Genomic DNA, 13,053 nt, shown 5'->3' with positions numbered 1-13,053 from the left:
AGCATTTTAGTCGATAAGTAGTTTCTTGATATTGTATGTATTTATGCAGAGGACCCACAATCTCCTTTAATATGTGTTACCACATACAGGATGTGCCTATACAAGCTATTACTGTGCATGAATAAACTCTGAAGTGTATTGCTCCTGGGTACACTATTTGAACATGCGCCCAGGAGCAATAAACTCTGGAGTTTATTTGTGTGCAACATGTTGAGCCAGGTCAGAGCAGCCCTGGCTAGCGGAGGATCTGGGGGGTAAAAATCTCTGCAGCAGGATAGTACTTATAAATACTATGCTGCTGATGAGTAAATTAGTTTACTTCAGCCTAACAGGGGCAGACATGTAGGTGCTGAGACATTTACAGTGCAGCTAATTAGTCAACTGCACAGTAAACGTCTCGTATAAACACACTTACACACAAGATGCCTATTAAAAATGCCACCTAGTGTTATAGAATAAGGACTCCACACAACAGGTACAACATGTGCATCAGCACAGCACAATTTCTTTCTGAGAACTATTAGAACTTTTAAGAGTGAAAGTGTTCATACTGCATTCGTTTCTTCCTTTCTGACTACCAATGATAAATCTAAGTAGTGTCAATCAGATGCACTGGCCTATTCATGAGAAATAAATTTAGACCACCAAGTTACTTATGCTGTCATCAGTTGGTGCCCAACTTTATTCATATATAAACAGTCATCATATGGGGACAGTAACTTCTCACCCAGGCTCAGTGGCCTTGCGGTGAAAAGCTCTATATTCCTACTACCAAACTGTTTAATCTATTTGGTTCCTCCAATATTGTTTTCTTTCAATGTAAAGAATGAAAAACCAATATAAATTCATAGGAAATGAAAAAAAGATAGAAAGGCTACCCTCAACTCATGCAAGTTTACTTTACAATTTAATCTAATTATCTGTTATTTTAGTCATTTCATGTGCTTTGGAGAAAAGAATCCACTGTTTGTTTTCACTGCTGTTTCTTTTGAAAAATGTCATGTGGCGAGATAATTACCCCACAGATGTGTATGTAGGGAATACATTTTTCATCATTTTTTCAAACTGCCCATTGTTAACTCAGGCTGCTGGAAATGTACTACAGAATTCAGTATTGATTTATTCATTTTTCCTCCACATATAGAATGAAAGGAAACACCTATATGGGCTGGTGTACAACTTTAAATGGCCTGTCTTCCTTATGCGAAGTGTTATATAAAGTTTCAGCTTAATGGGGCATAAGAAAAAGTGAACAAAAATTGAAATACATGAAAGTATCAAAGTACAAGGACTACCCCTTCATTCATAGAAGTCAGTAGCAAAATGCCCATGGTCCAAAATATGCCTGGCAGCTACCTTCTTCTGTATAACTTCATGAACTCGTATACCTTAGTTCTTGTGAGAGAGCTACATAAAATATAACTTACAGTTCAGTCACATCCTTGGGGATGCCTTTGGGCAGGATCCTCAGACCTTTATTGCTGCAGCGTACTACTGAATCCATGCAGGTACACTGGGCAGGACAAGGAGGAGAAAGGAGACAGCTGCTTTCATCATTATCTAGAGAAAGAGAGAGAGAGAGAGAAAGAAATATGAGAGGACTTCTAACACTTGAGAAAGAAATCTAGCACAAAACAGTGACAACCATAAATCTATGACAGCCATTACTGGGTTTTAAACTGGTCCCTAATATTTAATCTCTCTCTGACCCCATCCAGGGTTTAGTGACAATAAGTCGAACACTAGACTCAGGGTGCAAAAATGTCTTGTAAAATTCTGTGGCAATTTGTTTTAAAGGAAGTAATTTTAGCCAAAAGAAAACCACAAATTAGTTTCAACTAGACAGACTCTCTCACTCCCTGCTGTGTTAGCTGAAACAGAGAAGTTTAACAGAATGTTACCCTCAAGCTTATCTTGACATAAGACAATCATCACCTACTTCAAGTTTTATAAATAATCTTCTTTTTTAAATACAACTTTTAGTTAAGTGTGTGACTTTTAATGTCAGCATAACACTTCATTTATCATTTTAATTGAAAAGCCTTGTTGTTTTTGACAAGGATAACCAGGCAAAAAAAACAAACTGAGCAACATACACAGACTAGATGGTGATCCATCTGTGCATACATAAAATATCTAACGTTCCTAAACTGGATTCGAAACTTCCATAAACAACAGATTAAATCTCGTAAGTGAAGAACAACAGGGTTTTCATGGAAGAAACCAAGTCTTTGAAGTGAAGAATGTTCAACTCTGGATTTTACTCAAAAACAACAGTCTTCACAAAACAAAAGAAAAATGCAAGCTGTAGTATTGAGATGCATATGGAAGAAATGTGTAGGGTACATATTTTAGATGTAAACGATACAAAAAATATAAATGTTTATGAATGTAAGTACAATGAATGTCCTAATCACTGAAATAAAGTGGTACAGTTTCAAAATGTGTGGCCATATTTCTTTTGAATATCTGCTAGCACAGGGGCTAACTGAAGCACAGATGCTTTTTTTCTCCTGCCCTTAAAGATCTGCCAGATGTATGATGGGACCTTTAAGTATAAACAAGACTGACTCTCCTGCTAGAAAGCTGTGAAATTATCCAAGCAATTTTTATTCATGAATTCATGAATATTCTTATTTCTAAGAAGTGCTAATCTGTATTGAGAATGATGGAGGGGGGGAAATAGGAAAGGGAAAAAAATCCTATTATTATGAGACAGTGCAATCAAGATATGCACATAACTCAATTAAGTAACCATGTGATCTTTTACCATAACTCATGGCCTCTGCCACCCACTCCCTCGTGTTTATTAAACTAATTTGTGTATCTTATGTTAAATGACACACTGATTTTGCAAACAAACAAGCAACCTTCTAAATCTATATATGATACCCATTCATTATTTATGTCCTGACTGTAAGATCTTTGGGATGAGTGCTGCATCTCACTGTAGGTCTGCAGATGCATATCTCCATGCTTGGAGGGAAGGGGTGCCCAGCTAATATACCAACAGAGATAAAATTAATTTTTTGGTATGGGACAACATCTAAGAGATATTGTCTCTCTTTTGTGAACCATTTTACTTCAGCTATTTTTATTCAAACAGAGTAGAAGAGATAGAGAACCCTAGGAAAGATGCTAGTGTACAAGTTCAATACCAAACCCATCTGATTTTCTTACTGTCACAGGTGAAGTCCTTGGCATCCACATCTTGAATTGGAATATCTTTTAAGAAAAAAGGCTTCTGGCAACGGGGATTTCCACTGACAACTCTCTTCCTCATCAGCCATTTTCCTAGCCATGCCAGGTGGCAGTTACAGTTAAAAGGGTTAGACAGCAAATTACTGAAAGGGAATTAAGAAAAAATGTTTAGAACATGGTGAACAACTACAGAAATTCAATGACTAAAGAAAGGTCCCTGGATTAAGGGCTCCAGGCTTCTGTTCAAGTTCTCAGTGAGAGCTCAACCCGCTATAGATACAGATGTAGGACAGTTCCACATACAGACTTTGTATCAGGTACTTATCCTGGGTCATTTTTCATCTGTAGATGCAATTACTTTGGTACCAATGTGCTCTACAGTACACCCTATCTGTTTGCTTTAGGGGAATAAGAATGTTTAGGGGGGTATAAGTGCATCTGCACTGGTGTGTCTGGGAGAGACACCACTTTGTGCTAGCTGTATTTAGAAAGAAATCCCCATCCAGTCAAACTATCAGTAACCAGGCTGTCAAGGAAAGCTTCAAGAGAAGTGGCGGTAAGAGACCCCTCCCTATCCCCCGCCCCCTTTTTTAATATAGCTGTGTCACAGGTTAGACAGAAACTTCTTCATTAATATTTCTTAAGTAATATTCAAATGCTTTGGATGAGAAGACCCAAGTTTAAGGCAGTATTCTTTTTAAAATGCTTATTTCTAGGTTAAATAGATTTGGAGTTGAGAATCTTGAAATAAAAGAGGACTTGAGCCCATACATAATGAATTAGATGAAATTTCTTTGTATAATTTGTTTGTGATGTTTTAGAGTGAAGAGCAGATTAAGAAAATATGCTAAGGAAAGATCATCTGATCTATGAACCTCAGAAAAAACACTGACTCCTACCTTAAAAGAGGCTGCCTCACAGAAGTAGAATGAACACATTTACTACTATCAAAACCCACAGCATATATAGGATCCAAAATGAAGGTGGGGGAATCCTTAAAGTTCCCGTGTGAACCAGAATAAGTTGTAAATGACTACATCTGAGAATCTTTTTGTCTCTGGTAGAGTAAAAAAAAATCAATCAATTCCTCCATAGAGCAGGATACAATTCCTGCTACTTTATTGGTGTTAAAGCCCCTGCTGTTCTTTGTGTGGAACATATGGAGGTTTAGCTAGATACAGAGATTTTGGAAGATTTTTATTTGGTCCATGATTTAAAACCCTAGAGTCATAGTAAAAAAAGATGCACCATAGTTTTAACTGTTATGGGTGCATCCAGACAACCATGCACTGCCTATTTGCAGTGCAGGCTCAAAATGTGATACGTGAAAATCTGATCTGTGTGGGGAGAATGGGTCTGGCCTGCTAGTGCGCCTTTGTACAGGACCAGGAGGCACAACTCCAGGACCCACGGCTCCTGTCCAAAGGCATGTGCTAGCTCGGCAGGTCAGACCAGGCCCATTCTCCATGAGGGTCAGGCAGTGATGCATGGCCTTGTGGGTGTGCCTACAAGCAGGCCGCCTGACCCTCATGGAGAATGGGCTCAGCCTGCCCAGCTAGCGCATGCCTTTGGACAGGAACCACAGGTCCTGGACCTGTCCAAAAGTGCACCAGCAGGCTGAGTCAGGTCGGGCCAGACCTGTTCCTCTCACAGACCACGAATTCAGCAGCGTTGCCGCCAGCCCGGGCAGGCCCAGTGCCGGGGGCTGTGCACTGCAGGGGGTGGAGAGGCAGGCGTGTGGCGGCCCCGCATCAAACCCCACATCCCTCCCACACTCACTCACACACACATACTCCTGCACATTCTCCCACACCCACCCACACATCACCCCCACACCTACCCACACACCCAACACCATCTCCACATCCCCACCCCCCCTAAAAACCCCACACTCCTCCACACCCACCTACACCCTCCCCACCACATCCCCCGACACCTCTTCCTACACCACTCTTGCAAACCCTACATCCCTCCCATCACACACCCCGCATGCCCAGCTGCCAGACAGCATGAGATCTGCTGATAGGAGCTGTGGATGTAGGGGAAGCTGTCCCACATCCTAGTTAGCGAAGGGGTCAGGAAGACCTCTAATTGTTCTATGATAAGAAAACCAAAAGCAAACATCAAACCATATAGATATTTAAAATTAATTTTATTATGATAATAGAGACACTGGTAGGCTTCCAAATTGCTTTAAAATTGTAAATATATCAATAAAACACTGCCCAACTGATCTCCCTCTCTCTCTCTTCCTCTCTCTATATATAGTGGTCTTTTATTTTAATTGTGGAAGAACATGGATTTTGGAGTGTTTTAAGAGTAAATTTGGGATTTTTTTTATCAGAGAATTTGCAGTTTTTAAATAGGGAACACCAGGACTTCTGCTAGTGAGGTAAGTGGCAGGACCCAGGCAGAGGAGCCTGCTCAGGGCTGGCACACAGGACTTAGGTAGAGAGCAAATGAGATGGATGACCCCCTGGCCATTTGGAGCCAGGAGGACATGCTTTGACAGTTCAAAGCAGGCCACCACACTGAGAACATCTTCCAGGTGATAGCTGCCAGGTGGCAGGGCAGGGGCACTGTGGCAGGGTACTGTGTGTGCCTGCCACTTTAAAGGCCTGGAGCTGGCAGCCACCAGGTGCCTGATGAGGGCAGCCATTTCGGAGTCAGGGGCTGTCTATATAAACAGGGCAGTTTGGCTGTTGGAGGCCAGGCAACAACATTGCCTGGCTGGAGGGCTGCTGAGATCATCTGGAGGTAAGGGAGGAGCCGTAGGGGATGGTAAGGAGGCTCCTGGTCCTGGGCATGATCTAAAACTGCACCCTGCTGGGAGTGGGTGGCCTGGTGGGGCTCTCAGTGGCACAGGAGTCCCAGGAAATGCCAGGCCAGTTACCACCCCGGTGAAAGGCGGGTTGGGGCGCCTTAACCCCTACCCCCCCCACCGGGTGGATAACCCCATTTGTGTGAAAGGCCCGGAGGGCAGACCCTGGGGGAGAGTAAGGGGCTAGAGACCCGACCTGAACGAGAGAGTACCCTCGACTGGCCCCATGCTGGGGCCAGGACCAGGATGGTCAAAAGGGCCAGGGGCCCACCGTGAGGGACGCCCAAGAGCCGGGTGCCTGGGGTCCCAACTGGCCTGGAGGTGGGCCAGGGCTGGTAGCCAAAGGTCCTGGGGGGACCATACCCGAGAGGGGAAAATAGTTTCAGGGGGGCTAGGTAGCCTGAATGAAGGCAGAGAGGCTGCCTGAGTGGAGGGATCATGGAGGGGTCCTGTTAGGAGGATTCTGGGGCCCAGTGTGGGGGCCGGTGATTATGTGAACATCAAGATGCCATCTGCGAGGCTTGGGCTGTGGTATAGGGGCGGAAAGGAGCTGCAGAGAGTGCCCCCTGGCATCGGGGCAACAAAAATGAGTAGCCTCCTGCTTAACTGACATCAATTAATCAATCAATTAACATCAAGGCATGGTGGGCGAGAAGGCGGGTGGTTGGCCCAAGAACAGGTGGGCGGGCCACGGAGATCGGCCCAAGTAGGCCCCCCGTTACAGGCACACATGGCAATAGTGCTGCACGAAGACCAACTGTGCAGCCACAGCCCACTGGCAGTTGACCCAGAGGTGCCTCTATTGTGGCTATGCAGTCCCCATTTGGGTCTGTCAGGCATGTAACCTTGGGGCCACATGCTGTCGCAGATGGCAGCAGGTCATACCCAGGCAGCAGCCCCTACTGCCAGACTGCTGCAGTGAGTAGAGGGTGCAAGGAACTCTAGGTTAGGGTTGCTTCAGCAGTCCAGCTGGCTGTCCTGTTTTTTGCCTTTGTTGTCCCAATAATTTTGTTGTAGCACTCACCCATTAGCCCCCATAAAATAGAGGCTACTAGTTAGCCAGGTGGGCCTTAGGGCCCATGGTATTTGAATGTTACAAGTAGGTGGAGAGGCTGCAGCCTGGTGCACTCAAGTGTCATGTGTGCCAGGGTCTCCCTCTGCCTGCAAAAGGGGCAGGAGATTGGGGTGTCGATAAAGCTTGCCACATACATGCCCGTGGCAATGGCTCCATGGACGAGCCACCAGCTGAGGTCCACAATGGCTTGTGGGATGAGGGTGGAGTACAGATTCAGCCACTGGGGTGCCCCAGCTATGTCCTTGCTGAGCAGGTCCCTCCACTTGGTGTCTGGGAGGGACACGAGGGTGGCACAGTGGATTGTGTGGTGCACAAATGTGTAGAGATAGCAGCGATGGATGGTAGAGAAGTGGACCAGTTTGGTGTCCTCTACCCAGGTCAGGTAGTAGAGTGGGAAGTGCTGCAAGGCCAGGCCAGGTGTTGGTCCTACAACAAACTCTGGCAGGCTGAAGGATTTGGGGGGGGGGGGAACTGCCATCACTCAGGACCTGGTTGGCAAAGGCAAGGATGTCAGGAGGCAAGGCAGATTTCACCTCCTGGACTAGGTGGCCCCAGAAGCTCCTGAGAGCAAGTAGCTCTGAGCTGCTTGCCAGGGCAGGTTTTTATAATGCTGGGGCCAGCACAGGTGCTGGCCCCAGGCCCTAGCTCCCCCTGGCTGCAGATCTGGGAGAAGTTGGACAGGGTCATTTTGCCCCAAGTGGCACAACTTGCTCCACACCAAAGTCTATGTCCAGGCATGTGTGCTGAGGCAAAAATCCCTGGCACAAATTTTTGCCGCTCCTATTTGAGCTGATGCAAGCACACGTGCCTGCATGTGTGGACTTGCCCTATAAGATCTTTTAGAATGCTAGCTACTGGCAGTGCATAAAACTGGTATAATGAAACTGTGGCAACAAGGAAAATAAAATCATATCAGAGTCCATGCTATTTTGCTTTCAGCCAACACTACATACCTACAAAATGCTTTACAGTCACAGTCAGCAAATCCGCTAATATTTTTAGTACACTATTGTTTGCAATAGCCTAGAGCAATGGACTTGTAATTACAAGTTGGCCTAGAACTAACTGTTAAAAGTTAAATTTAAAGCAAAAAAAATAATGGGAGGTAGGGGGAAGGGAAGAATAGGAAACTCATCATAACAAGTTAAATAAAATTTGGGAATTTTTCTATCCCTACTATGACCCACTGGAAATGTGAACCATGTTGCCAATATACAACACTCAAAATATAAAAGACAGGAAGCGGCTTTTAGATTTTAAAAAAATGTCATCATCACCACACATCTTCACTCAGATGAAAGCAGATGAAGACATTGGAAGCATCAATGTATTTGTAACTTTCTTAAAATGTTTTCTATTTTGTTTCATCCATTATAGGAACTTATAAAAAATATCTCACATATTCTGCAAATATACCTTCTTTGGCACAAAAAATGTTGCCGTGAGCCAAGTGTTTACATTTCCAAAATGAATGCATCCAGTGCGCAAAGGCCATTTACTCCACTGCCAGTGAAAAGTCTGAGTCATGTTCAGAGATAAAGTTGTATGATATGAATCCTCAGAACAAAGCAGAGAACAACTGTGAATAGACAGAAGTGCAGCTTCCAGCTGTAACTCAGAATGATTTCTGCAAAGTGTTTTGAGTTGCAAGGTTACCCCAGACCAAGCAGAAGTTCACTGGTGGTTCCAGGGGGAGGGGAATCTAGCCGCTGGCTGGGAGCCTGCAGCCAGGTTCCCATAGCAATGGCCAGGCTCTCTGCCAATGGGAGGTGGAAGGAGCAGAGGGAGCTCATGCTTGGGGCTCCCCAGCTGGTGCTGAAGGGAGGGGTGGGTGAATTGGAGCCCCCTCCCCCACCTTGGCGGGGGGGCTCCAATACATCTGCCCCACCCTCAAGGGGGGTTGAAAAAACCCCAAACTGAACTCCCTCTGCTCTCATTCTGAAAACAGTGACAGGCTAGGAGCTCTGCAGCCATGAGTTACAGAAGACGCTACATTTTGAAACATCATTACCTGATACCTCATGCAATGAGGGGTCAAATTTTCATTCGATTGGCCATTTTTTAAGCTATTTGCAGCCATATACTTGTTTGGTCACAGCTATAAACAGCTTTCTGTGGCCAGATTGGGCGAAAATTATCACTTCTATGTGTGTATGTACAATCAACCTCCTGGAAAAATAGCTGCAAAGAACTTAAAGACAATTTCAAACATCTAGAGCATCTTTATGCAGGCCATCTCTAAGAGTTTAATCCACAAAATTGTCCTGTCTGGTCAGCAGTTACATTCATTTTATGGAGAGAGAACCTGTGCCAGAGAAGAGTTACTGCAATTGTCTGGATTTACAGAGATTCAATAGCACAGGGTGACCAACTTGAGGCATGGGTACCACAAGTGGCATGAGCAACCTCCATGTGCAGCATGCAGCAGATTAGGGACAGGCAGCACAGCAGCAGATAAGGGAAGAAGCAGAAAGTAGAGCAAAAGATTAGGCAGGGAGCAGAAAACAGAACAGCAGATTAGGCAGAGATGAAGATCTGAGTGGCACTCGGGGAGAGTTCCAGGTTAACTTCTGACACACCTACCAAAAACTGTTGACCCTCAGTGCAGTAGAAGATCTGTGAAGAATTCAAGACTCCTAATCCCAGTATCATGTCCAAACAAATTAAATACAATTTCTCTTTGTTGAGACAGCCTTGCTGACCAGGTTTACTAAAGCTGTACACATTTGGGCTCTAATTCATTAATAAAAGAGGGGGAAAATATACCTATACCTTCAGATTACAAATTGCAAATTTTCAAACTGTACTGTAATCCACTGAAAACACAGCAAAAATCTCTTGCGTATTGTTATGTGGTAGAAAATCCTCAATCACCTGGAGTAGCACACTTGCTATGCAGACAGGCCTAACATCTTTAATGCAACTAATTGTGTTGTGTTGTGTATTTCTAATGCAAGTGGCATGCACAGGGCCTTATGGCATCTCTGCGTCTGTTCATGTGTACTGTTGAAATTTAGCAGCTGCTTTTATATTTACATTCAATTCAGTTTCTCAGGCACCCCTATCCATGGTCAACTGGTGCCTCCTGAGTCTGGGGGGGACACCGGATAGCTGACAGGGGGAGCGGGTTCCCAGTGGCTGATCGCCAACCAAGGGGGTCCCACAGGAGCTGATCGCTGAGCCAGCATTTCCGATGTTTCCAGGGGGTGCATGACCACTGTCAGGGGGTGCATGGGCACCTGTGTGCACCCCTTACGCATTGCCAATGCCCCTATCATCCAACTCACCTTATTTCTTTGGTACTCTGCTCCAGCCCAGAGAGTCTACCTGCAACATTTAATGTACAGTCCAACTCTTAGCAGGGACTGTTTTAGCTAAGATTGTATAACAGTCTACGCTACGTCCCTCTTCTCGGTTGAAGCTTTGAGAATAAAATGTGCCATACCTGACCCCTACCTAAACGTGACATTTATTTAATTTTTTTGTGTTTTCTGAAAGGGAAGAGATCTGATAAAAATGGCCAAGCCAATGTGGGCCAAATGGAGAATAAATAAATATATATTTAAATCAAAGAAGGATTTCTTTTCAAAAAGGATGCTTTTCAAAACAGACCTACATCTGGAATGGCTATGGGTAGAAAGATGAAAGCTCTTATAGCCACAAGCCTTTGCACTGGGTGGGAGGGTAGCATAAACTCCTTAGCCTGTAGGAATAAATTAGCTGTATCCAAAAAGAGAAATTAAGGGTGGAGGAAGATGTTAAGTTTCTCTGCGTATTTTGCAGGGTTTACAAGGATGGAGCGAGGTGTCCCAAAAGGGTGTTAAGGACCAGGGAAGTGTCTTGTGTTCTGAGGCCTAGATACTGCTAGTCTGTCCAGGCTCAGGGGCCTCTTGCTCTTCTCTGCAGCATGCTGAAGTTAATGAAACTCTAAACAGATCTTTACAGGGACACACTCTATGAAATTCTGGATAAGGTGATCCCCTCTTAGACATCTTAGGGATTTCACAGCTGCTAGCCAAACTTGGGCATTACCTGATCAGCGTTACCCAATTAAGCACCAAGGACAACATTCATTTCTAATCAGAAATATATATATATAAAAAATCCACTTCAGGTCTTCTCTTAACTTCAGGTTTTTGAGGGCTTGCACTGTTCCTCTGCATGGGAATTAATTTTACTGCAAATTTAATGTTCTGTCTAATATGAAACATGAACACAAGCCCCCTCACAAACAAATCCAGTAATTTAAGCAATTCTGCATTTTATTTAATGTTCTTGTTAAAAAAGGAACACTGCTCTAAACCAGCTTGGCACCAAGTCCCTGGGACTTGAAACCAATGTCTCCTTTTTAATCAAAGAAAGAAACAGCACAGGCAGCATTTCATTTATGTCATTTCATGAACTGAAAAACTGGCTCCAGTTTCTTCTCAATTATTGTAAATCTGAGATGGGTCTAAACCAAAAACCTTGGATGAATAGAGTTGGCAATGTTAAAAGCTGGTTCTGTGTTCAAATTGATGTTATTCAAATATGCAACATTAGAATGTAAGAACATGAGAAGAGCCATTTACTGGGTCAGACCATAGGCCCATCTTGAGCAGTACCCTGCATCGCACAATGGCAGAAAGTGGATGCTGAAATGGAGAGTGACCAGGGTGTTTTTCACAGCTCCTCTGCCATGAGTAGCCTCCAGCATTTTAGGTCTAGAAAGTTCTGATTCAGAGGCCATGCCCCGAACTCCCATGCTCAAGAGCTACTGATGCGGCTTTCCTCCAAGAATTTGTCCAATCCCTTTTTGAATCTGGCTAAACTGTCAGCTTCCACAACAACTGGTGGCAATGAATTCCATACTTTAATTACAAGTTGTGTGCAAAATAGCTTCCTTTTGTTACTTTTAAACTTACCACCTACTAGTTTCATTTTATGACCCCTAGTTCTTGTAGTGTGAGTGTGAGTAAATAGTAAGTCCCTATTTATTTTTTTCTTCACCATTTAGTATTTTGTAAACCCTTATCATGTCCCTCTTCAAACTTCTCATTCCTAAATTGATTAGGCCTAACCTTTTTAGTCTCTCCTCATATGAAAGCCTCTGTATATACTGACCAGTCTTGTTGCTCTTCTCTGTACGTTCCTTGGTTCTTCTATCTCCTTTTTGAGGTTTGGGGGCCAGAACTGGGCATAGTATTCAACATGTGGACATACCATGGACATATAAAGGGCATAATGATACTTTCCTTCTTCTTTAAAATTCCCTTCTTAATAATCCCTTTTGTTTACTTTTTTGACAGTTTCTGAGCATGTAGATGACGTTTTTAGCAAACTGTCCACAAAGACTCCCAGTTCTCTTTCCTGTGTGGTAACAGCTACTGCAGATCCCATCATAGTGTTGGTACAGTTTGGGTTATTTCTCCCCATTAGCATCACTTTCCACTTATCTACACTGAATTTCATATGCCACTTAATTGTTTAATCCTCCTGTATTTCCTCACAGTCCGCCTTGGTTTTTACCCCTCTGAATAATTTTGTGTCATCCACAAATTTGGTCACCTTGCTACTCTCCCACTTTTCTAAATCATCTATGAATATGTTAAACAGCACTGGTCCAAATACAGATCCCTGGGGGACCCTGATTTTTAATTCTTTCCACTGTGAAAACTGACCATTTCATTATTTTCTATCTTTAAGCCAGTTTTTAATCTATGAATGCATCTTCTTTCTTAAAATCATGACTGCCTAACTTAGTTAAGAGCCTCTAATGGGGAACCTTATCAAGAGTTTTTTGGAAGTCCAGATATACTATGTCATTTGGATCACTCTGATCCCCTGCCTACTGACATACTCAAAGAACTCTAGCACACTGGTGAGCCATGAATTGCCTTTGACAAAACCATGTTGATTCCTCCCCATGAAATCATGTTCATCAATATACTGGACAATTCTTATTTTTATTATTACT

At 43.6% G+C, this 13,053-nt stretch overlaps 1 protein-coding gene across 5 annotated transcripts in view; it reads right to left on the bottom strand.

Moving 5' to 3' along the window:
• Window positions 1–13,053, bottom strand: part of SLIT3 (slit guidance ligand 3) — a 964,832-nt gene that overhangs the window by 187,501 nt on the left and 764,278 nt on the right. For all 5 annotated transcript variants that reach the window (XM_019487139.2, XM_019487141.2, XM_019487140.2 and 2 more), the window contains 2 exons: window positions 3,181–3,344; window positions 1,428–1,560 (listed from right to left, as the gene is read on the bottom strand). In XM_019487139.2, the coding sequence (XP_019342684.1) occupies window positions 1,428–1,560; window positions 3,181–3,344 (297 nt within the window). The remainder of the gene's footprint in view (window positions 1–1,427; window positions 1,561–3,180; window positions 3,345–13,053) is intronic.

This window comes from Alligator mississippiensis, chromosome 9 (assembly GCF_030867095.1).
Source record: "Alligator mississippiensis isolate rAllMis1 chromosome 9, rAllMis1, whole genome shotgun sequence".
NCBI lineage: Eukaryota > Metazoa > Chordata > Crocodylia > Alligatoridae > Alligator > Alligator mississippiensis.
The sequence above is the reverse complement of the archived record's forward strand: the minus strand, read 5'-3'. Positions and strand labels throughout refer to the sequence as shown.